This window comes from Mixophyes fleayi, chromosome 10, assembly GCF_038048845.1.
Source record: "Mixophyes fleayi isolate aMixFle1 chromosome 10, aMixFle1.hap1, whole genome shotgun sequence".
Classification (NCBI taxonomy): Eukaryota; Metazoa; Chordata; class Amphibia; order Anura; family Limnodynastidae; genus Mixophyes; species Mixophyes fleayi.
The window spans coordinates 55550911-55577405 of NC_134411.1; the positions used below are offsets into that span (position 1 = coordinate 55550911).

Here is a 26495-nt window from a genome sequence, read left to right on the forward strand (position 1 = left end):
AATATAGTTATCACATTTACTTTGTTTTATTTTACGCTATAATTTTCTGTAGCACCTTTTCAAAATGTATTATTAAGGCAATGACTTGACTCAAGCTAACCGTGTCTGCACTTTCTTCACAGGTAACTACTTCGCTGGACTAAAGTATATTCTCCTCAAATGCTAGTATTCTTGCAGCTGCTGCATTCTCCTACATGCTGTTGCAGAAACCAGATATTGACCATAAATGTTTCTGGACACAAACAGCATCTCCTGCATGTCATTTTTAAAAAGTTCTGTAACACCAAGTTGATAGTGTGTGCAAAACAGGAAATGTGATGGATTTCAAGCCCGCTGTAATGATTGACCAATATTGGGGTCGTAATTAGAAATGACATATCCTCAGGAGAGTGCAAGCAGGATTAGCCATCTTTCCATGACATCCCTTAGTTTTTGTAACAGATTGTCAGCTGTATGCCTCTTACTGAAGTCGCTGATACACAGAGTAGCCTACTTCTCAAAAATGTGACGTACCTGGGTACATGCTGCTGCTGTCCATGCTGGGGAAGGTGAATGACCAACCCAGTGGGCTTTCACAGTCATATAATCTTTAGTTTGCCCAGTTCAGCTTGTCCACATATCTGTGGTTAAGTGTACAGTGGGTAGAATGCCATTTTGTCGCCCAATAATTAAATTTTTAGGAACTTTCCGGTACAGGAGAGAATTAGCTTTTCTAGTAAAATGGTATAGTGCTGACCTTTGCTAACAGGGACAGAACACCTCAATTAAATGTCTTAAAACAACTGTATTAATAGTGGACATTGGACGCAGATCTAACACTAGCATAGTACCCAAGGCGTCTGTGAATCGCTTTGCGACTGGGTGACAGCTTTCATTCTTGCTTTCTCTTGCAAAGGATTGTTTAACTTGCAATTGTTGGTTCAGGGGATATTGATTATGAAGGTGTTGGGGGGGAAGATTGCAGGTGCTGGGATGTAGATGAGAGAAGGGAGGTAGGAGGTAGATTATGCTGGACTGCTTGTTGTTATTTTTTTTAACCTAAGTTTATGATGTTCCCAACAGTTTTCCAAGAACTCGCTGAAAAATGACGAAACATGGATGAGGATCCCAGATGGTTAAGGTCCCTACCTCTACTGAGTGTGGCTTTAAAAACGCTACAAATGGATGGACAACTCTCGTCAGGATTTGTGTAAAAATAATTCCACACATAAGAGGCGGATTTTTGGTCTTATGCCCAGGCATGACAATGGCCTTTTTGTTATCACTGGCAAGAACTGTTGCAATGTTTCTTTTCAAGTGTATGAAAATCATATTGTGACATAGGAGGTGGTCAAAATTGAATAAAAAATGACTAGAAATTAGTGTTACAGAGGTTAATAATAATGTAGCTACAAAATAATACCTAAATTATGTTATTTTAGCACAAATAAATGTAATTTTTTTAACAAATTGCAAAACAAAACCAAACAAAACCAAAACCAAAACCAAAACACGCAAGGGCGGTTTTGCAAAACCAAAACCCAAAAAAAAAACAAAATCAAAACACAAAGGTAATCCAGATCCAAAACCAAAAACAAAACCAAAACACAGGGGTCAGTGAGCATCTCTAATTAATACCCTTGAACTGTTGTCACTTGTCTGGTGTAGTATATGCATAGTTTTCTCCATAGGAAATGATGACTGACCAGAAAGACAAATACAATGGAATTTATTTTTATTGCTTGCATATTACAGTTCACTATATGCTTGTCTTTACATGTTTAGTTGGCAGCAACAGTCTGGTCCAACCAGCCGCGGAGCTCAGTGACACGGGCATAGACACCTGGAGTAGAGACTGAACATGAGCTGCTTCCCCAAGAAACAATACCGACCAGTGTCCAAGCACCATTTTTCTGGCAAACAAGGGGTCCACCTGAATCACCCTACATTTAAACAGATATAAAGGTTATTGACACCTCATAATTATACCTTCCACCAGTAGAAGCTGTCATATTAATTGTGATGCAAAATGAAAATGAAATACCATGTATAAACTTACAGGAAACAATGCTTCTGATATTCAAATTGCAATGAACTTTTTAGAGATTGGTTTGACATAACGGTGGCTAAGTGGTTAGCACTTCTGCCTTACAACATCTTTGAGGAGTTTGTATGTTCTCCCTGTGTTTGTGTGGGTTTCCTCCGGGTGCTCCGGTTTCCTCCCACACTCCAAAAACCTACTGGTAGGTTTATTGGCTGCTAACAAATTGACCCTAGTCTGTGTGTCTGTCTGTCTATCTGTGTGTGTATGTGTGTTAGGGAATTTAGACTGTAAGCCACAATGGGGCAGGGACTGATCGGAGTGAGTTCTCTGTAAAGCGCTGCGGAATTAGTGGCGCTATATAACTAAATGGTAATAATAATAATAATAGCTGTTTGTTTTTTTACAAAAAGAATCTCTGAAATAAGTGTTTGTTTTCATACAAACCGGAAAGTACTATGCATTGTCTCAGGCAACAGGTTTTGTCAGGCTTCAAAATGTTCGGAAATCATTAAAAATGTAAATATTTTTGAAGCAAATGTGTAAAGCAGTGGTTTACCATATATAAATGGTGATTAATGTTTGTGTACGGGATGAGATTCTAGTTGCTAATCTGGGCAGCAGGGTGAGTGGGCTCATCTCTGCATATAAATTATAAATAGTCCTTTTGTATCTCTTTACTGTAAAAAAGCTACCAAATTAGGGTTATCACCTTGACTGCAAAAATACATGGCTTCCTGTTTCAATTTTTATTGATTGTGCTCGTTTTATATCATGTGCACCAAATCCCATTTTATCAGCAAGCTGGTAAATCTAACAAAGGTTGCGTTCTGAAGAGAAGCACAAATTTATTATTATTTTAGAACCCTCATCTGTCAAGCAAACTTACATCAATGTAACTATATTATTTGTTTTGTTGCATTTATTTTCCTCTATTGACTTGTGACATTTCATGTCATAGGCATCTACATTTAAATCTTTCATACATTTACATCTTATAGTCAATGCTTTGAAAACATATTTCAGTTAGTATCCACCATTCCTTCAGTTACTGTGAGTGACATCAGCTGTTGCAGTAATTATATTTCCACAAGCAGCTCACTTGTACCAGCAAAAGCATATACAATAATTGACATCAGCCGATGTAATACATCCAAAATGTAAAACTGCCAGCACAATAGTCAGTCCTGCATCTAATTCCAAACAACAGAATCACTATTGAATTTGATCACAGATGTGGGTGACAACTGAACAAAATCTGTTAATTTGGCACTCATACTGACTCAGATTTGCAACGTACGCCGAGTACAGTTAGGGTGTAATTGCAAACGGATTCAGATACACACTGAGGCGCAAATACGTCTCTTAGTAGCCATATCGGTTATGGTTGCCTGAGGACTGGTGCAAGTCCACACTGGTGATAATGGCGATGGTTGCCACCACTAACTAGCTGCTTCTGATTGGTTGATTGTAAATTCACCACTGAAGCTGATAGGTGCATTCTTCATTGACTGTGCCTATATTATTTGATTTTATGCCATATTTCAGAGTTGAATTAAATGTTTTTTTGCTACTTTAATTTGTATGCAATGAAGAATATTATATCTGTTGTATTGTAGTGGGTGATGCAGCGCTTGATGCAATTTGTGAAGCATATACCTCAGCAGATGTGTAAAAATAAGTTATTTTCCAAACGGCTTTTTACCATTTATTTTTTGCCTCAACTTTTTGCTAATAAAATAGCAGTAGTCCCAAATATTAACTACATTTTATTAATCCAAAATGTGTACCTAGATTCAGTTTCATACAGAAAGCAAATATAATTTCAGATTGGACAATTATGTTTTTTTTTTTCGTTTTTTTTCTACACCTATTTTTATTTTCTTTTTTCTTCTATTTTCTCTTTCTATTTTCTCTTTTCATTTTCTTTGATGGAATTTGTTTTGTTCTGATTTAGTATAAGTTTTATATATGTTTGGTTGACATTCACTTCATTCCATTTATATCATTATCCATACATATTGAGTAAAGGATTATTTTCTTCACATACATATTTGTATTGTGTGATCAACACTTTTTGTCAAAACTAAAATTATATCTACTTTCCATTTTATACTTTATAAGGATTGACATATTTTCCATCTATAAAGGACACATGTAATGCAGAACACCTTATTTACATACTATAGGTAAATATTGGTGCGCTGGGTACCGTATATACTCGAGTATAAGTCGACCCGAATATAAGCCGAGGCACCTAATTTTACCACATAAAACTGGGAAAACTTATTGACTCGAGTATAAGCCTAGGGTGGAAAAAAACGCTAATTTAAAAAACTAAATAAAAATGATAGGTTCAATCTATGAAATCATTTTTAGCTAAACCATAAATAACAGTAGATGACAAGGAACATTCATAAATGATTATAAAATCATTGGGTACAACCTAACCTAAATAAATCAAAGATAATGTAAGCAATACCCTAGGGTGCTCTTTTGTGAAGTAAATTGATGGGTTTGTAAAAAAATGAAAAGTACAGTTTTGACAGGTGGCATCCCTGTATATATGAGAGAGAGTTGTAAAATGAAGTACAGTTTCATTTTAATTTACATCTATATTGGAACTTATTTTTATATATGTTTAACCCCAAAGGAAAGGTGTTTTAGGTCAATAAAAAGCTTAATTTACCCATATAGGTTTCCGATTACCATAGGAGAGAGAGAGAGAGAGAGAAATATAAAATGACAATAAGACAAACATAAAATTACCTTATTTTAAATAATAAACACAATAAAGGTTATCTAAAGAAGAATATTCTGCGCTTTAACCTAAGTTTGACTAATGAATAAGAGCTGTGTATGGGATAAAACAATATTCTTTATCAAATAGAAATGTGCATCAAATAGAAATCAGATTGTTACCTAGCCGCAGCATCGCTTAAGAGAGAGAGAGAGAGAGAGAGAGAGAGAGAGAGAGAGATTTTTCACTTACCCCCGCAGTGGAACGCATATGCGTTCCAACAACAGGAAGTTCGGCATTTGCATTTCAAATGCCGAACTTCCTGTTGTTGCAACGCATATGCAGAAGTTAACAGCCGAGGGACCGGACACCAGGTAAGTTCACCCGTGTATAAGCCGAGTGGCCTTTTTCAGCATACAAAAATGTGCTGAAAAACTCGGCTTATACACGAGTATATACGGTATATGCTTTTTTTTATTAGATAGTTTTATTGGTGGGAAAGTTACCTCACTTACCCAAGCAGCACCATAATTTGTTCTAATTATCAACAAATCATAGGCAGCGCTTGGAAATATTAAGCTTTTTATAAGTTAGAAACAGGTCTGAGACATGTGTTACAAACTAAAAGCAAGAAATGTAATTTAACATAACAAAAGAAGGCTGGCAAGGTGTCTGCTATCAAGAGAGGTTACAGAACATCTACAGGGACCTCCTTTTAAAGGCAAAGGGGGAATGTCACCTGTTTGTCAAAGCAAGGCTGTGGGAGAAGTCTTGACTATAAAAGACTGGGCTGGGCCTGTGTGCATTGTAACTGATGCAAACTAGCGGCCGGTCACCAATTAGAGAAAACTGGGACTAGTATGTGTCAGTTTGCCTGGTGTCATCCTGACAACATTGTTTGCTGTTTAAAGTGGTGCTGTTTATTGTGTTGCAATAATTAAAGCACTTAATTTAAGCAAGAAGTTGCCCGTGTGACTGATTTCTGTGTCACATGAAGGGAGCTCTTGCCACAACTGTTACTTCAGGACTCATCTGCCCAACACTGGCTTTCTAGTCTGTACACTGGAAGATGAATGGGCAATTCACTTTGTAAGTCATGCTCGAAGACCAAACATGGAGAGAACCTGTTTGTGAAGAATCTGGGAGTACATTTACAGACTCAGTATCTCTGATCATTCTCCTTGCTTGTCAAATAATTTTATCATTCAACGACTAACAGCTAAAATAGTAATACAGAGCTATATGTTTTTAAAATGTAGATACAAACCATGCAAGAAGAGGATCCAGCAGCTCCAGCACAGACCATGACGTCACTGATGTTGCTACCCCAATAATTCCTACACTGAGCATTGGAAATCACAGGCAGAGCAGTCTGCTGCAGTTTGTTGGGTGTAAGATATGCTTTATACAGAAAGATAGAAAACACATTCAGCTATATAATGATTTGCAAAAAGCTAAAATATACAATTAATACATTATAACTTGGAAAACCCTCCAACCAAGAAACTAAATAAATCACTTGTGCATTCTTCTTCCACCTAACTATTTAAAGCAATTAAAAGGTCAGTTATTTTACAGAAGAAGTTGGTTAGTTGGACAGCAACAAATGTCGATATATTCTACGCAAATAAGAGCTGCACATGAGCACACATATTTTTACTATTATATAAGTTATTTAATAGACTGCATCTAGAGTATTGGGTGTTTATTTTGGCACCTGTCTATTAAAAAATATAATGTAACATTGATGGTCTTCACCCAGAAAAACAAACAAACATATTTTTTATTATTATAATCTACAAAATCATCTATAATACATGTACATAATATATTTGTAGTTTTTGAGCAGTGATTTAACTGTTTATCTGAAGGGTACAGGGGAAATAGCTTAGATTGCTATGAATTATTTGTTAGTGGTTTTCCTGTTTGACCTAAATTCTGCATTCCATGTTATTAAAACTGATCATGAAACATGATACAATCTGGGAAAATACACTTTGTTCCGACAATAATAAAATAAGCTGTGTTTTCCTGAAGGAAAACAAAAATCCGTGGACAAACGACTCTAGAGACAGCAGGAACTAGGAATGAGGGTATCAGAAATGAGCTGCTTTTTTGACAACGGCAATTGTGTTATTAAATTGTAAAGAGAGACTAAATAGTTTATTTTGTTCTGCCTTCATAGACAGATGTCTTTTATCAACAACATTGACTGCCTATATAAGGAACATTGAGCCACTAATTGCAACGTGCATATATACTCATACATCATTGGTTCTCACCATTGTATCTGGTCAATCCCCATCCACTGGTAACACAGATACGACCATCATCATATGCCTCACCGGGATTAGCAAGGCACACTGGAGATACAGTGCTACCAAAGACAGCGGGACTGGCAAGTTTAACCAGAGAAATGTCATTATTTATTGTGTTGGAGTTCCAATTGGGGTGAGTAAAAACCTTTAAAAGATAAAAAGAACAAGTAAATACTAATAAAAGTATGTAAATGATAAATATTGAATATCTAATTATATGTTTGTTTATGTTTAATCTAATGTTCTGGTTATTGTTTGACAAAAGGAAATGGTGGGATCTATAAATCTGTAACATTTTAATCCCTGTCCCATTCTGATTAAATTACAAAACTTTGCTCATTAATAACACTAATACAGTCTCAGAATTGTATTCTGAATGAATCTGAGGTCAGTTTTTGAATGTTTAATTTAGCAATAGATTTATGCATGCAATGCCTCCTTTAACATGTTTTAAATATGCATAATATCCAGTATTAATGTTGTATAGTCTTTAAAGAGTAAATAATTTAATGTATACTTTACAAATGTATTAGCCTTAAATAGTGACATAAATAACATTGCAAGGGCCAAAAGAGTCTGAATATTCTTGGAACATGTGACTATAACCACCAAAGTGGTTAAAATACTACAGTAACACTCACTCTTGAAACAGTAAGAGACTGGATGGCTTCAGCAGATGAGCTTCTGTCATGCTCTCCAATAACAACACGGTCAGTGCTCCTATAGGTTAAAAACAGCACATCATGTAGCAAAATAAAACAATCAACAGGTCTTGTATCTCTCTATAATATTCTTCTTTCTTATAATAAATGTAATTATGGTACATTAACAGCATATCAGGGTAATAATGTCAGCAGGATTTTGACATGTATCCAGGCAAAATTGGACCACAATAAACCAAGACCCTGATCAGCACAAACAACACCTCCAATTTATCCAAACACACCCTAATCTGCCTAAACTTGCATATTTTATTGCAAATCCCCATCTGCTTCAATTTATCCCCACACATTTCAGCGCCCACAATTCTTACCATTCATTCTCCACTTTATGGGCCTGATTCATGAAAGTTAAGTAAAAAATTGAGTAAGAAGTCTCCTGGACAAAACCATTTTACAATGCAAGGGGTTGAAACTTGCTTTCTATTTTGCACATAAGTTAAATACTGTCTGTTATTTCATTTAGCACAAAAATATCAACTTTAAATTTTAGTGTACAAATAAGCTATCAAGTATTTCTGTGCTACATGAAAGAAGAGACAGTATTTACCGCAACTTATGTGCAAAATAGAAAACTATTTTTTTCTTAACTTTTCTTAATGAATCAGAGATATTTAAAATGCAAACACCATGGTATAATAAAATTCAGTAAATTTATTGTGATGCTTTAAAATCCATCAAGACAGTATCTCATATGATGTGCTTAGATGCAACGACTCGGCAGCTAAGTGACCCAGTAAAATATTTTAAAATGTTGGCAACTATGCAGTTAGCACTGTCAATTTAGCAGCAAAACTGGGATTCCGAAAAAATAATGTATTAGCTTGTCTTCTTTGTGTTCTGTTGTATTAGGTGTCATTGTCAACATTATATTTTAGGTTATGTAAATTAATACAAGATCAATCTATTCATTCAATTGCTAGTCATTTGGTCATCTGGCAATCTGTTAATCAACTATTCCTTCACATTTTGAGAAATAACATAAACTATTCAGCAACACCTGCTACAATCTTTACTTACTTAATCAATAACTCCACTTTATACCCCATTTTTCTTCCAATTTCATAAATAGGTGGTGCACATTTTATATAAAATTAGAAATGCAAGGTCAAGCATTTAAAGTATGACATGTTAAATCACCAAGCTGCATGAGTTCAGTTGAAAGCTCTCACTGTAAGGAAGGTGGGGCAGTTCCCTAAACTTCAGACTTATTCGCCTATACCAAGGCAGTTGAGATTGTATAATTTCAATCAATTGGAATGCAGCATGTGTATTTCATATGTGACAGGTTTAAATGTGAATGTGTGAAATAAAAGCGAACACACACAAAATTCCAAAATCAATACTGTGGTCTATTTAACAAGTGATCAAGAGCCAAATGCTGACTCAAACGCTGACAAAAGGGTTTTTCCCCTATTTGCTTTTTAGCAAAGGGTTGATAATTACCGTAGCTTACTGCTGTCTCCATAAAACTCTAAAGGGATAGTAACACTGGTGAATTTACTAAGCTGCAAAAAACTTTGCTGGTCTTTACTTGTCTTTTAAATTAGGATCCAGCTGAAGCCTCTCCAGCTTCGCTGGTTCCCTCACGTGTCAAAGGGTTATCTCTATATGCCAGCAGCATTAGGTGAAGACCAAAAGGCTTTGAGGAGGAAAGGAGCCAGGGTTCCCAGAGCAGCTCCACCAATAATAAATTGCAGGGTTATTTTATTATGTATCACAGCAATTTTCCTAAACAGCTGCATATTATTGTATATGTTACACCATGCTTACTACACAAATACTGCAGTACTGCATGTAAATAACACTGACCAAAGAACTCCCAGTCCTTAAATCTCAATATCTGTTTTCTAAAATATGAAGAGTTAGCACACTCACCAATGGCAAAGGATGAAAATATAGTTTAAATTTGTACATTGTTGATTTAAATAAAACGTGTTTAGTCTGAGTAAATCCATATGGGGTAGATATTAGATTTTTTTCCCCTTTTACAATAAACAGACAGTTATATTTTAGCGTTGTTTGCATCACAAAAGTAATTTTGTTATCATTAAACTTACGCAACACTACAGTGAGCAGCGGTTACCACCCAGCTGCTGCTAATCAGGGAACCACCACAGTAATGCCATCCAGTCCTGTCCTGCAAGGCGCAAACATCAAACCATTAATAGATGCTTCTTAGTTTCCGATAGCTATGCATAGCATAAATACAATATCCAATATGAACATGCATCCATCAGTTATAAAGTACAGTAAAATATGATGTGTAGTAAATGTACATGTAGTAAATGTATGTGACATTTTACTTTACTAGTTTAGGTTAGGATAAATTAAGGTGAATTCATAAGGCAGAGAGGCACCATTTATAATGCAGTAGCAAATGTTATTGAGTAACGAGTAACTATTAGATAGTGATGTGGTTGACATTTTCAGGTATAATGATGCTTTGGAAATATACTAGAAGTGTTTGCAATGGTTTCTACAAAACTAAACTTAATTAATGATGATTCAATTGTCAAAACATATCTCAAGAATAATTCAGTCTGCTATTATAGGGCTTCTCCCATGTGACTTCTTTCAAACATAATTTAAAACAAACCCTGGCAACTTTGTCTGCAAATGAAATAGCTTTTCAACCTTAGTGAAAAGCAGTTTTTCTTCAGGTTAGTTATTTAGGCCCACTTTAGCAGCAATATTTTAGAATGCCTTTTTCCCATTCTACTTCTGAAACCAATTGGGCCAATGCTAACTTGGGAGTACAATTGTTTGACTAATGTCAAATGTTCTAATTTGTATTGTGCCCACACACAATAGCATACACATACATCTGTTGATAACATCTGTCACATCATAAATAAGAGAATCCCCTATGGATTTAGGTAGCAATAAAGTGATGAGTAGGGTGGGTTTTATTTAATAATCTATTTGTCAGTGTATGGGTGTTTATTTTACAATATTGTTCCAGGTGGGCACTGCAGGTCATAGTGCGTCCTGGATGCCCTGGATAAATGTTTACTTTGCAGACCCATAATGAAAGATGTTTTTTTCTATAAACTATATAAACCTTATAGAATTCAATTCAAAATGGACTTTTGCAATTGCAATAGGTATCCTTGGTGGAATGCAAACCTAAATGACAATAAGAATAAGCTGCTTGCTCTAATTATTTATTTTCTTGGATAATGTCAGTTCTCAAACTATAATCTAGATGATAAATGTGTGATTAATATAATCCAGATGATACATATGTGATTAATATAATCCATCCCCACCATCTTTTTACTAAATCGAGGTTCTGTGATTGTACTAAATACTAAATTCAGCTGCTTTACTGTATATTAACACTTTCAATAAGCTAGTAAGTTTTAAAAATTCATACACGTGCGGCCTCATGTTTTTATATAGCCACAAGGAAGCCTGGTGACTTCTAATACTTATTCTATACTTCTTATAATTTACAGTTAGTAAAGTGTCCCATATGTATTATTTTGGTTACAATGCCTGTAGTGTAAACTTTTCTTGTCTATGTTAATTTACCTGTAGGGAGACTTGCCAGGGCCAAGATCCAGGAACTGCTTCCTCACCATTCACAATCCTGGCATAACCAGTCACCACTGGGGGGATACGTGGAATTCCACAGCCTGGTAATAAAAGTATTGGAATTAGATAATGTACCACTTTTTAGCAATGTTTCAATGATAATACAGATAAAAATGAATGAATAAATTCACAAAAGAACAGTTATGTATATATGTATATACATATATTAATATCACTTATATTAAATAAAAATTAATATTATATTCACAAATATCTACTATCATTTAATAATAATAATTAGAGAAATAAAAAAACAAAACTGATCTTAAAAGTAGATGTGATTAAACATTACAAACATATTTTTCAACTTATATTCATTCAGGTAGGAATGATACTATTAAAAAATTAACATTGATTTCTTTGTTACTTTAAAATTTGGTAATCCATAAGTCAAAGTCTCAAAGCTACTTTTCCCCAGTGATTAATTACATTTTTCAACTGTTGGTTTGTTTTAGGGGGTTAGTACCTAAGTGTTCCACAGATTTATTGCATACATTCACTTTGAAAACAGCAAAGTGTCTTTGGTAATAATTTAAATATGTTGGCGACATTTAAAGAAATTGGCAAACTTATGTATTAATTGCTTCTGCAGGAAATTCAGGTATGGTTGTTGTTGTGAACATATTATGCCAAATGTTAGACATAAGCAATGCACTAATGCAACAAAACTACAATACAGTGCATCCTGGTAAATTATTATTATTATTACTATTATTATTATTATTTATAGAATGCTATATTACTCTGCAGTGCTGTACTGTGGGGAATATGCATTATACATAAAAAGCAGTAAAACAACAGCAAAATACTGAAATAAATGCCAGAAAAACACTGGAAAATCATACATTAATAACAAAAAATATAGAAGACACAAGAAGTAAGCATAAGAATGTACAGGTTAGCAAGTTGATTAATTGTTAGGTGCTAGAGTTGTTGTTTGATAAAATAGCCTTTAATATTTAAAGTAATGCAATTAAACTTACCATAGGCTGCACTGACAAAAGCCAGACAGGAAACAAGCCACAGAAAAGCCATAACTGCTAGTGTATACTGGTGAAGAACTTGAAGAGCTTATATAGGAATGGAACTAAAGGTGATAAGATGGCAATTTGCTTAATGATTGGATGACAGGTGTATGTTCAATGATAACAAATACCCCTCCCCTTATTGAAAGTTTGATGTGGAAAAAGGCTATGTACATTGGTGATAAAGGTCATTGCCACATAAAAATAGAGCTAAAGGTTATCCACAGTGTGCTTAAAAATGGCATCTTCTGCAGGGCCATCTTAACAACATTATGGGCCCCTGGGCAAAGCAGTGCACCGGGGCCCCTAGAAATAGATTTAGATATAGATATAGATATATAGATGTATACAGATACAGATATAGATATAGATATAGATATATATATAGATAGATAGATGTACTTGCTTAGTGACCCTTGAAGGTTTTTTTTTTGCAGGTTTTTTTTTTTGCAGGATTATTTATTCTCATTAAGAGCCGTGCCTATGGGGCCCCCTTGCCCGTGGGGCCCCCGGGCAGCTGCCTATCATGCCCAATGGAAAAGATGGCCCTGATCTTCTGAAATAAAGAGTAATACAATTTACTTGCAGCAATTATTAAGTATTCATATAAATGTTTTTGTAGCAACTATGGGCCTGAGTCATTAAGGCACACATACTGAGCGCATCGTGCAGTTGTTCTCAACGGCACGTAAATCGGCTCTGCATACTCCCAGAGTCAGAAAGAGCAGATCTCAAGATACGTCTGGTGTTGACAATGGAGGTAGTTCACTCTGCTCTAATAGACCAGACACTGCAGGATTTGAAATACATATGTGGAATATGAAATCTCAGAAGAACGCACAGAAAAAAAATTATTAATCAATTAATGTTACCCATCAATAATATAGTTATTTATAATTAGAAATGGAAACTGTATAAATGAAAATAAAAATTATATATTTTTTTCCGTTGAAATGTCCTTAATGTCTACTGTACATAAAATACATTTTAACAGTTGCTCCTGATTTCAGACATATGTTATAGCATGCATATGATACTGACTCAGGACTTATACTAGACCCTTAGCTGGTGAAAGAGATACGGCAAAAAAACAAGAAACTTTCACACACACAGAGCTTCATTCCGACGTGGCTGCATTCGCTTGAGTTTGGCACGCCCACATTATGCATCGAGTATGGGTACACGCCCTTTCCCCACCCCGTTCATTCCCAGAAATCGTAGGCCGTTGTAACAGTCATTTGCATTGGCATACGCAGCAGACTTGCTTTCGTTGACTGCCGAGTGTCCTTTTTCTGGGCATGCGCAGAAGGGAATTGCGTACGATACGCACAAAAAGCAGAGATACGTCCCTTAATGACTCAGGCCCTATGTGTGTATTTATCAATGAATGGACAATATGTAACCTTTCGGGCAGATATAGTACAATAGAATGTACTCATACTTTGAAAGTAGACCTATGTGTTCTCCCACAATATTTAAATATTTCCCTATATTTTGGTCAGTCTGATATGTGATTGCTGGCCCCTCCTACTGATGCACTCTATTTCCAGCAAAGCCTTTAATGAGTAGTTACACATTTTAATAATTAGGGGGTTATGATAAAAAAAAGAGGAGGATTAGTCATGTATTGTCTCATGTACAATTGGACGTAAGTTCATTTCCATAGCACAAAATACAATTTTCACTACTGCAACGGCCCAAAATAGACTTGCGCCTGAGTTTGTATTCAGTCAGCCACATGTTATGTATACAACTCCTTACACTTATAGAGGCAGATTGTGGGAGGTAAGGGGCATGCAAGCATAGGCAAGGTCCAATAAGGGGCATTTTTTAAGTAAATGCCACTGATGTAGACCTAGACGCTGATACATCTGTTAGGAAGCATATCTGTTGCGGGTGCTCTACCACTAGTCTAAGTTATGAACTGATAATGATGATGATCAGTTGAGATGTGTCTGATTTAGAATAATAGGTAGAATGTATATTTTTGTCTAACGGAATTTACGCCTGTCTAACTCTACATGTGGCCCTTATATTGTAATGATTTGTATGGGACCTATGGGCAATGTTTTCTAATGTGCCATGTATGTTAACTTTGAGATTGTACCTACGTTACTTTTCAGTGTGTGCACATGACTTCCAACTGAAAATGTTAACACCAGTTCCTGTTTGCAGGGAGTCTCATAAGGCCCAGAGTCCTACCCTACAATCAAACTCATCATAATCATACAATACAATGCATATCTTATGACACGGTAACTTAAATTTGTTCAGTGAGTAACAAAACTACACCAAAATTCAAAAGTGGTTAATCAATGATCAGAGAAACAGGTGGGACAGAAAAAAAACTCCCAAGCAATGCAATCAAGTGATAAAGTGCTGATAAATGTGCTAAATATAATTTGCTGAAAATATTTCCCTTTGCAAGACTGTTGTAACAAAGCGGTAAGTTCCCCCATAATTTTGAGTTTTAAAATTGGGACCTGAAAATTATTCAAGCCAAAAAATACCTTACTTCCCTTAAGGTCATGCATAAGATGAAAAAGTAAAATATACCGTATTTCCCCATGTATAAAACGCACCCATGTATAAGATGCACCTTAATTTTGGGGTCCAAAATGAAAAAAAAGATGTATTACATAAGTGGATGGAGTGATGGTTATGTTAAGGATGTTTAACTACTAATCAGCCCAACTACGGTAACATGCCTAATACTAAAAGCCCATCTAGCATAGTGACATGTATACGGTACATACCATACTACAAACACGCTGAGCTCAATTATCGGCGGTCATCGGAGCTGCCGGTCACGTGAATGACAGCTCCGACACATCAGAGACTGTGGGAGGCTCCTGAAGGCCCTTTTCCCTGAAACTAGGAAGCACAGATCGGTTCAGCGGGGACTCCTCTCTCTTATCCTCACACCAGGGATAATCTTCTTCATTCAGGTAAATAGCGCTGGCAGTGTATAAGACGCACCCTTTTTTTAGACCCAAAATTTTGGGGGAAAAGGTGCGTCTTATACATGGGGAAATACGGAAATTCATAATTCTCCCCTTTTGTAAAATCTAAAGATGACTTCCAAGGTGACTTTTTTAATATCCATAATAAATTGCAGTTGGGGAGATCTCTCTCTTGCTCTCTTTCTCACTCTCTTTATAGATATATATATATATATATATATATATATGAAATGTGTTTGTTTGTTTTTAGGCGAATATCTTCGACACCCCTGCACTGATTGGGATGAAACCAACGTGAGGTGGTCCAATTTGATCCTGCCCAGGTGTTAGTTGGACCCTAACCCGACAAAAGCTGATGTACGTTGGGCAGAACTTTGACCTGTAAAGCCTGTTCTGTGCCTTCCACTGGATGGATTTGGCTAACATATATATATACATATATATATATATATATATATATATATATATATATATATACACACAATACTGTGCAAAAGTTTTAGGAATGTGTGGAAAAAATGCTGCAAATTAAGAATGTTTTCAAAAATATAGAAGTGTTAATAGTTTATTTTTTATCAATTAGCAAAATGAAAAGTCAATGAACCAAAAAGAAATATAAATCAAATCCGTATTTGGTGTTACCACCCTTTGATATTCAAAACAGCATCAATTCTTCTAGGTACACTTGCACACAGTTCTTGAAGAAACTTGGCAGGGAGGTTGTTCCAAACATCTTGGAGAACTAACCACAGATCTTCTGTGGTTGTAGACTTGCTCAAATCCTTCTGTCTCTTCATGTTACCCCAGACAGACTCGATGATGTCGCGATCAGAGCTTAGAGGTTAGGTGTTAGGGGTCGTTGCTCTGCTGCAGAATAAAGTTAGAGCCAATCAGATGCCTCCCTGATGATATTGCATAATGGATATGTACCTGCCTGTATTTCTCAGCATTGAGGACACCATCAATCCTGACCAAATCCAAACTCCATTTGCTGAAATGAAGCCATGCTTCATTGTTGCCTGCAGACACTCATTATTGTACCGCTCTTCTGCACTTCTGCAAACAAACTGTCTTCAATTACAGCAAAATATTTAAAATTTTGACTTATCAGTCCAGAGTACCTGCTGCCATTTTTCTGCACCACAGTTACTATGTTTTCGTGCATAGTTGAGTCGCTTGGCCTTGTTTCCATGTCGAAGGTATGGCTTTTTGGCTGCAATTCTTCCTTGAAAACCACTTCTTGCAAGACTTCTCCGAACAACAGTTGGGTGTACCTGGGTCCCACTGTTTTTTTACAGTTCTGAGCTGATGGCACTGCTGGTCATTTTCCAATTTCTAAGGGAAGTAAGCATGATGTGTCTTTCATCAGATGCACTAAGTTTCCTTGGCTGACTACTGCGTCAAAGGTCCTCAATGTTGCCTGTTTCTTTGTGCTTCTACATAAGAGCTTGAACAGCACATCTTGAAACTCCAATATGCTTTGGAATCTTTGCCTGCAAGAGAACTTGCTGATGCAATATAACTACCTTGTGTCTTGTTGCTGTGCTCAGTCTTGCCATGGTGTATGAACTGTGACATGAAACTGTCTTCTACAACCTCACCTTTGCTGCAGAGTATGGCTGTTCATCATCCAGTTCTAAGCCTCCTGCACAACTGTTTCTGTTAATGACTGTGTTTCAACCTACATATTAAATGATGATCATTATCATCTGTTTGGTATGATTGCTTAATCATACACCTGATAATAATCATAAAAAATCCCTGACTTTGTGCAGGTGTACCTAAAAGAATTGATGCTGTTTTGAAGGCAAAGGGTGGTCACACCAAAATATTGATTTGATTTATATATCTCTTCTATGCACTCTCTTTGCATTTTGTTAGCTGTGTGTGTGTATAAACATATATATATATATATATATATATATATATATATATATATTATAAGGGCACGGTCGTGCCCTTATATTAAGGTTGCATCTAATAAATGGCATTCCACAATGTTAAATCTGTGAGAGAGGGAGACATGGTGTTTGAGGGGCTACATTTTAAAAGGTGTTAAATCTATTATGCTAAATTTGGCATGCTAATGCAGAATCTTCCATAGGTGCTGCATACCTAATTTCAGAAACAAAGAATAAAAAAATCATGAATTAGAAATAATCTAAAGTTGAAAATCTTGCTGTTTTTCCCACTTTCTGTTTCCCGTTTTTTTGGCGGGAGGGCGTAACTCAGTGTACAGGAGGTTTTAAGACTTGGGGTCTGTTTTGTTAGAAAGCTATTAAGGATGAGGAGTGCCTTTGATGGGTGACAACTTTGAGAAACATATAGTTTTTTTAAAATTTGGTGGAATATGCCCCGTTTTAAAGGTAGGGGATATCACAGAATTTCATAATGTTGAGCATGCCAGAGGTGTGTGTTGGGTGTACTCAGAGTGGCTTTACTTGAAAACACAAATATGGCTGACCTTCCTTGCTAAGAAATCTTCTCTGTGAGCTGGAGAGACTAGCCAGATTTACGGAGTACAGGGAGGATGGCTGGGGTTCTTTGGCTGCGGGGCACACACACAAACATTTTTAGCCCTGGTACTGCTCTGATAATAAAGTTTAATAGGTCTGTGGGGTTCCTGAGCGGCAGCAACAGAGCCCGTTTAAACTTCCCGCTCCTCAGTGACGTCACTTAATTTATTCAATGCACTGAGCTGGGGGCAGGAGATTTAAAAGTGCTCTGTTACAGGTGCAGCCTGCATGAACTGGTGTCTTCCCCAGGCTCAGCTGCCCCTCATGCTGGAGATTGAGCCCGCAACATACACCACGCTGACTATCTTACTGGACTCCAGCATCGCTGCAGTGGTCATGGGGCATATACTTATAGAGTGAACAAGTAATGAAACAGCCTATTTATGTCCTGCTACAATGTCCATTGCTATAGTAGCAGGCATCAGTTGAAATCTGACAGAAGCCAGCAAAAAATCCCTGAAAGTTCAGTTTAAATGTTAGATGCCCAAGCTACATCTGATAAAATTTGATGCTTGTGCGGCCACACTCATTCACCCATGTTTAAATCACCCTGTTTGATACTGTACTTAGTGTCTACGATCTTCCTGTTCATGTTTGTTTCATGTATATTACTGCCTATCCGGACAAATGTTTATTTCTTCCCTCTCTACAGATTAAGCTTGCCGATATAAAAAGTTTCTGTACAGAGAGGACATCAGTGGAGGCATGCAGCGGCTGTTTCCTCGACCTAACCTGTCAGTGTGGTGTGTTATTTCTAATGTCCCTATAACACTTGATATGTTTGCAAATCACCCATAGCCGTTCTGGCTTGTTATTGGTAGCTTACCTGTAGGTTATGAAGCTAAGCAACTGTGTCTTTGGTCTGTTTGTGGAAAGGAGACCTTAGGGCAATATGTGTTCTCACATAATATGTTTGGATCAGTTTTTCACACAACTCAAAATGTTTACATCTTACATGTAAAATATGGTTCTTACTGTCATAAGATGGGAGGCAGTAGTTATGTAAAGCTACCTCTGTAGAGAAAGTTATATCTGAATTGCACTGTATTCTATATGTGCTTGTTATTTATTCTAAGAGTTACCTTAGTTTATATGCATACAGCTGATGAGGCGTGTAGGCTATTTTGCAATGCTTAGTTCTAAAACTAAACAATGCTTAGTGGGGTTAGAAATTGGATGGGAGACCTTTTATTGTTTTCTCTTAAAAATGACAAATTTGTTATTTTTATATATATAGTGTAACAAAGGGAGGCATTTATCTGACAAGAAGCAGAGAAAGTATACAAACAGAATAAAACATTGGCACAGTTATGCACCTAGGTTGAGGTTAATCCAGGTAAAAACGTATGTGTAGTTTAAAGTTTGCTAACTTACATGATTTCCTGTCAGCAAACAGACAGGGTGTGTCTGATTAGTCCAAACAGAGGCAGTGATGGGTGTTTCCTTATAAAGAGAAGGTGGGTGTGTCACCTGCCCATCAAGCTAAAGCTGGGGGAGGAGTATCATGTATAAAAGCTTGACTGTGTTACTTGTTCAGTGAGACCAACGCTGGGGTAGCTGGCTGGTCCTCAGAGAGAGCTGGTCTATGTGTAGCTAGCGTTTAGGGTCTCCAAGTATTGCTGTGAAATCTGTACGGTGTCAAAACATTTACCATCCTCACAATAAAACAGCATAAAAAGGAAGAAGTTGTTCGCGTGTGCTTCTGCAGTAGCGGGCTCTTGCCACAATAGGTATAATAGTTTTAGGTTTTTCTTATTAAATTTCAAATATGGCTATTCCTATTAATGTGGCTGGTACAGCCACGTTAGAGATTTTTTCACTTAATGTGCGTAGAGACAGGAGAGTGGCTATTTATGATTTTTGAAATACATTAGGGGGGATATGATTTGTCTTCAGGACTGCGGAATAGTGGAATAGAGAAATCTTTGGGTAAGAATACCTGGGGAAAGGGGGATAGCTTTTGGTCTGGAACAGCTAGAAATAAGAGTGATGAGGTTGTTTTGTTGATTAGGAATAAGGGTATTGTGGTCAAAGATTTTTTTGAAGTTGAGGCAGGGAGGTGTATTATACGTATAGTAGAATATAGGGGTTTGGGGTTTAGGCTCCTTAATATGTATGCATCGGTGGTTAAGAGGGAACAGAAGATATTATTTTAAAAAGTTAGAAGGATTCTACCTGGAAGGATTCCTATTATGTTGGTGGGGGATTTTAACTGTATCATTTCTAAGAGTGGGAGGTTAGGTGGGATGGAAACAAAATTGACATCACCAGGAACTTGCTGAAAGATTTACTTAAAGATTTTGCCCTGTTAGATGTAGTGGAAGCGTGTCATATCAGACCACCTCCAATGACTTATTGGACAGATAGAGGGACGGTGTCATCCAGATTAGATTACATCTTCATGTCTAAGGGGATGCAAGTTTCAAATTATGATCAGCAGTTAGTAGCTTTCTCTGACCATGAATGTATTAAATGTACTATTAAAGGGAAGATAGAGGGAATGTATGGGAGGGGAGTTGGAAACTCAATGTCAGTCTTTTGGAGGAAGAAGAGGTGAAAAAAGACTTTGCTAATAAATATTTTATGTGGGTAAGTAGAAAAAGGGAGCATTGGGATATTTTAACTTGATGGGATTGGGTTAAGGGAGAAAATAAAAAGTTCTATACGAAATGGGGTATCAAGTTGGCATTCAAAAAACATTCTACATATGAAGCCCTGAATAAACACTTAGGTTTCTTGTACAAACTGAGGGAATTTTGTGTAGAGGTGGGGGAATAGATAGTAAAAGAACAAACATAAATTAATAAATATTTGACAGACAAGGGGAAGGGTAATGTTTTCCGCTCAAAAGTTGAAAAAATGGAGAAGGACAAAAAATATTCACGATTTTTCTTAAATTTTTTTTGCAATAGTAATAAAGATATCAGCAGTATCCTAAATAAGAATTATTGTGAAGTGACAGGTGATAGAATGTTAGCTGCTATTCAGGATTTCTATAGGGATGTGTATGAAAGGAAAAGTTGTGATGACAGTATGGTGAGTTAAGTGTTGGCGGCAGTGAATGAGAAGGTAAAAGAGGAGGACAGAGAGTTGTTGGTAAGTGAGGTGAGTGAGAGTGAAGTGATGGAAGCTTTGAAGTGTATGGGAAGGAATAAAACACCTGGGAGTGATGGATTGCCTGTTGAGTTCTACACCGGTATGTGGGATTGCGTGGGAGCGTATTTTGTTAGTGTGTGTGAGTATATGTGGACGAGTGGTAGAATTAATGAGAGCATGAAAGAGGGTAGAATTGTTCTTCTGCACAAAAAAGGGAATAGAACATTGCTAGGAAACTGGAGACCAATCACATTATTAAATTTAGATTATAAGATCTATGCTAAGGTCTTGGCAAATAGGATGAGAGATATAATTGACAAAGTGATTGGGGATGAACAAGTGTGTGCAGTGCCCGGTAGGAGGATGTTTGACAATCTAGTTCTGTTGCAAGATGTGATTGGGGATTGTGTGAAGCGTAGGAAGAAATGTATGGTTTTAAAGATTGACTTTGAAAAGGCGTATGATCTGGTGACTCATCATTTTATGTTTAGTGTGTTGCTTTGAATTGGTTTTCCTGCAGTGTTTGTGGAGAAAGTGAGAAGTTTGTATGAGAATGCGAGATGTAAGGCTATGGTGAATGGGAGAGAGAGTGAGACTGTGTTGGTAGAGTCCAGGGTGAGACAGGGGTGTCCACTATCCCCTGTAGCTTTCATATGTGACATTGAACCTTTACTTAGAATGATGAATACTGATAAGGTTTTGAGAGGTTTATTAATTCCCAGGAGTGGGGTTTAACAACTAAAGATGTTAGGTTATATGGATGATATTGTAATAGTGTGTGATAGGGAGTCGAGTTTAAAAAGAGCTAAATGACAGTTGGGTCAGATCAGCTTGTAAAATGGCGACCTCCTTCTTAACTGTCTCCTTAAGTCTGGACTTCAATAATTCGAAATCTCTCTTAGAAGGGAGCGCAGCCTTTGTGGATAAGGATTTTACCAATTATAGGATCGCCCCAATATCTTGATTGGTACTCACAGAGCAATCAATGGAGGTGGATTCAGTTGAGGTAGCCATTTCTGCAGCCTTGGAGACTTCTAGCGAGGACGGAGGGCTATTATCATGTTCTGGTGGAGTAGCTGCAGAATGAAGATATTGCCGTAGATCCTGACCTCTAGGTGAATCTGTGGGTTTTCCGTGAATCCGCTTGGACTGGCCTTTCTTATCTTTGCCCATTAGATGATCACTCCAAAATCGCCAAATAGAGAATAGAGGTACAGAGGTTAAGTATAGACTTGATTTGAACCGATGATCTGCTTTGTCACATGTCACTTCCCCCCAGTGGATGGATTATTTTGCCATCTAGCCAAAGCGTAGTACAATGTTAAAGTCCTTCATGAATAGACAGAGCCCTGTCTTTAGATGCATGATTAGTGCTCAAATGCGCTGTCTTGCCTTGGCGGATTTAATGTTCCAAAGACTATGTGCAGCCAGATGGGTCACAGTGTACTCACAGGCCAGCCATCTTAAAGCATATTGTATTATACTTAGAGCAGTGAAGCTGTAGAATAGTTGTGTGATATATAGTAATAATAGTACTTGCACTCTTTGAAATTCGCCACTAAGTGGCAGCAAAGGCTCAAGTATAATGCTTTAGGAGCCAGCAAGAAAGGCTGGCTTTGCAGATACAAAGGGTGTACAATCAAACACGGCAAATTCTTGCAGGGGAAGACAGCAATTAAACAGAGGCTTACCGCCTTCTGTAACCAAGATATATAGCCACAGGCATCGCTGGAGGGTTGGAGAGATCCAGAGTGCCCCACCGTCTCTCAGTCTGCCCTGCAGGTCTGGGCAGCCACAGCCGGAAGTGTGGATGCCCGGCACTTCCGGTTGCGCCTTTGGGGAACTTAAGCTGGACCAGACAGCACCCCTCGCTGTGGAAGGAGTCCAATTGTGCCAGATGACGGGCAGGCACCAGAAAGCACCAGCCTGACGAATCCAGCGGCAAACACCCCCCAACAGGCTGCGCCCACGGGACCCTCCAGACCCCACACCTCGCTGATCTCCAGCGGGCAAACGGGTCACCGATGGCCACTCAAGGTGCAGGACGAGGTGGATCTTCTCCCCCTAGAACACGAGCGGATTCGTGGCCAAGCTGTGCCCGTGACAGCACACAGGCTCCACACCACTCTTGCGCTCAGTAGGCCCGACGGCCACACTCCTCATATAGAGTACCCCTCCAGAAAGTCAGCAGCTGGGGAGAGCCCTCGATATCTGGGTGCAATGATAGGGCTCCTGACACGCAGTCTGGGGTTCAGTAGACCAACTTTAGCTTAGGTTAGGCAAAAACTTCTCCGGACCTCATCAGACCCACGTCTTGTGTCGATGGCGTCCAAACCATGCCCCCGTAATGTCGAATTTAAAGAAGCAAAGGGTGGACCCACTCCCTGAATTACATTATACAGGCGACGGGTCCACCCACGCTTTAAAACTGGCAATTTCAGTCTGCCCATTTTAAGTGACGTCAATCGCCCTGGAGACATTTTAGTGTGTATAATAACATAATGATTGAAAGTCATCACAAAGTGCTGATTGTTGGTTCTTTTGGTGTGTTGTCCTGTTTAATAATCTTGTTCCAATCACCTTCTGATCATGTAGTGTGTATCAATTCAAGAGCAATCCACGACCAACTGCCGATAGTTCCTCAAACTGCGACTCCTTTCTGGGTGCTTGTAAATTTCTGATGTCTATAGCTCTCCCACATGGTGTGGTGTCCGCATGTCAGTCAATTGCCAAATATGTGCTTCTAGTGGAAAAACAATAGTGGCTGTCTATTGCATTTATGTGTATAGCATATGTCTGCTTGCCTAATTATACACCTTTGTCTGCACGGTCTGCAAGAAAAGCACGTAGCTATGATGTATAGATGAGTATTGGATATGTCTGCTTCCATATTTATGCCCCTTTGTCCATCTAGTACAGAATAAAAGCACACACATTTGAAATGCAAAATATATGTATTAGATTTGTGTGTTTGCATAATTATACTCCTGTGTACATGAACTATAGAAGAAAAGTGTGTACCTATGTATTATGGGGTGGGTACGAAAACCTGACGCTGTGAAGACCAACTACCTAAAAAATTACGCGAAAATACCGACATGGACATAATGATGATAGACATAATTTAGACGTGATGTACAAATGTCTGAAAATATCCATACACATAACATGCCTACATGCATACAATGCCTACAAAACCTAAAGCACAACACAACAGATCCCTACAAGCAATATAATCGACAGTAAAAAAACGCCTACATACTAAATATCGACGTACATATATTGCCTACAAATCCGAAATAACAACAAAACAAATGCCTACAATAAATATAATCAACATAAAATAAATGCATACATAAAAAATGTTGAATGACATGTATTGTCTACAAAGTAAAAAAATTCCAGAGCATGCTTGCCATTACTGTTTTATGTTTTTTAGTAACTTATTATGCTATACTCCCAAAGCATTAAGCCAGTTAATATGTTTACACAAGGATTAATCAGGCGCTATGAATCATAAATAATGACACGTGATGATGGGCCGCAGCTCCCTAAGACAGGTATCCAGAACGGTCAATATAAACAAATGTACCAAAAAAAGAAAATAGGGGCGCTGTATCCAACAATAATATTTAATGTTCCATTAAAATTCAGTAAATGTAAAACAAGTGGAATACAAGTGTATACACAACAAATATGTCTGTAGCACAAGCGCAGTAATAGATCTCATTAAAACAGATGTATATCACTCAATAGCATTCTCAATAATACACTCCTATACCTCGGAGGTTATTATTATTATTAATTTGTATTTATAAGGCGCCACTCAGTGTCCGTAGCGCCGTACAGGGACAAACAAGTACAATACAAGGTGGGACGGCACGGTACAGTAAACAATAAGCACAGTAACTCAGTAAGCACAGCTAGAGAGAGGGGGGAGGGAAGACCAGCAGGCGCCGGAGCCCAAGAGGAAGGGCGCGGATGACGGGGAGACCCCCAGAGGGGTGGGGGGAAAGGTAGCTGGAGAGCAGAGTTAAAGGTGCAGGAAACAGGAGGAGAGATGGCCCTGCTCATGGGAGCGTACAATCTAAGGGATCTAAGGGAGGTTACAAACAACTATCAATTGCATGCATTCAGAGATGATAATATCACATGTAAATCTAGTACTGATCTATGGCATGTAGATAGGCGCTGCAGTGAGTTGAAACAGTGGAAGGCCTTTACCATAAATGGACAACTGGCGGTCTTTCATATAAGCATTGGTAAGCTCTTCTAGTTTTGCCGAACACTCAGCGGCCAAATGAGCATGTAGGCAGACGCTGCAGCAGGTTAAAACAGGTGGAAGTCCTTTACCATAAATGGACAGTAAGCGGTCTTTCAATTAAAGATTAGTACGTTCTCCTAGTATTGCCGAACAGTCAGCGGCCAAGTGAGATTGGAATTAGCATGCAGACCAGCTGCAGCAGTAGTAACGGATGATCTGTATCAGAATATCGCCCACTCTTCACGGCCTGTATGAACAACAGCACGGAGGCAATGAATCATAGATCCGCTTGATCCACTTACTTGGAATGCAGCTGAATACCCCGGGGTATGAAAGGAGAATGCTGAAGTTAGCTGTATTAGTAGAATCAATAGAAATGTTCTGACGCGTTTCTCCGTGTCAGTCACGGTTTCATCAGAGGAGTAATACTAATGAATTTTCCACATGCCATTTAAAGCCGGTCCGTGCGTCACGTGACACTATCCGGCCAATTAAAGAGTAGTGATTCTAATCGTTAGTTTGTTTCTAACCGTGTATAGCTAAAGCTATATAGATACATACAGAGCAGTTACTTGAATTAAACTGGGGGGCAATCAGAATTAGCCCAAGTACAAAAGGTCCTGTGCCATCACACCACAATTGCCCATAATATTCATGAATAGTTGTGATGGATCCTGTGTTCTATTTTTATTTGTATTCTGTATATAATATAAATGAAAACATTTCTGCTCTTAATTTCAATTACACATTGCATCCTATAACCAGAAAACATATCATTTATCAACTGCAAAATAATTTTCAATAACACATTTTAAAAACACTACCATAAATTGTAATTATAAAAATTACTAATTCAAAACTTTCTACTTAGCAATTTTAAAAATATACTTACCATTTTTGTAAGAAATGTAAAGGTAATATTCTTGTACATCTGTTTTCAGATTTGCTTCTATGCAATTTTTTTAAAAAATTTGTCCTGTAGATCTCATTTTCTTTCCACTAGTCTAAAAAGCAAGAACAATTTAGCACAGAAATTGCATCAGTAAATACGTCATAAAATATATGCCATCCGTGGTATTTTATAAATCTATCTGATTGTCCAAAATTTAATTGGCCTGAAGAAATGCATAATCTGCAGCCTCCTCTTCTTTCCTGTTTTAAAACAAGTTAATACATTTAACCATGTATAAAATTCCCTCAAAGGGAAAAAAGACTCAGGCACACATAACAGGCA

The 26495-nt window shown here is 37.5% G+C and overlaps 1 protein-coding gene across 1 annotated transcript in view; it reads right to left on the reverse strand.

Annotated features, from left to right (window-relative positions):
* Positions 1-1692: 1692 nt before the first annotated feature.
* LOC142104229 (chymotrypsin B-like) overlaps positions 1693-26495 on the reverse strand; it is a 28483-nt gene continuing 3680 nt past the window's right edge. Inside the window, exons 3-10 of the mRNA XM_075188795.1 lie at positions 26154-26265; positions 12381-12978; positions 11335-11438; positions 9858-9937; positions 7720-7798; positions 7043-7223; positions 6028-6161; positions 1693-1922 (exon numbers count right to left, since the gene is read on the reverse strand). Of these exons, the coding sequence (XP_075044896.1) occupies positions 1761-1922; positions 6028-6161; positions 7043-7223; positions 7720-7798; positions 9858-9937; positions 11335-11438; positions 12381-12432 (792 nt within the window). The 5' untranslated portion in view covers positions 12433-12978; positions 26154-26265 and the 3' untranslated portion in view covers positions 1693-1760. The remainder of the gene's footprint in view (positions 1923-6027; positions 6162-7042; positions 7224-7719; positions 7799-9857; positions 9938-11334; positions 11439-12380; positions 12979-26153; positions 26266-26495) is intronic.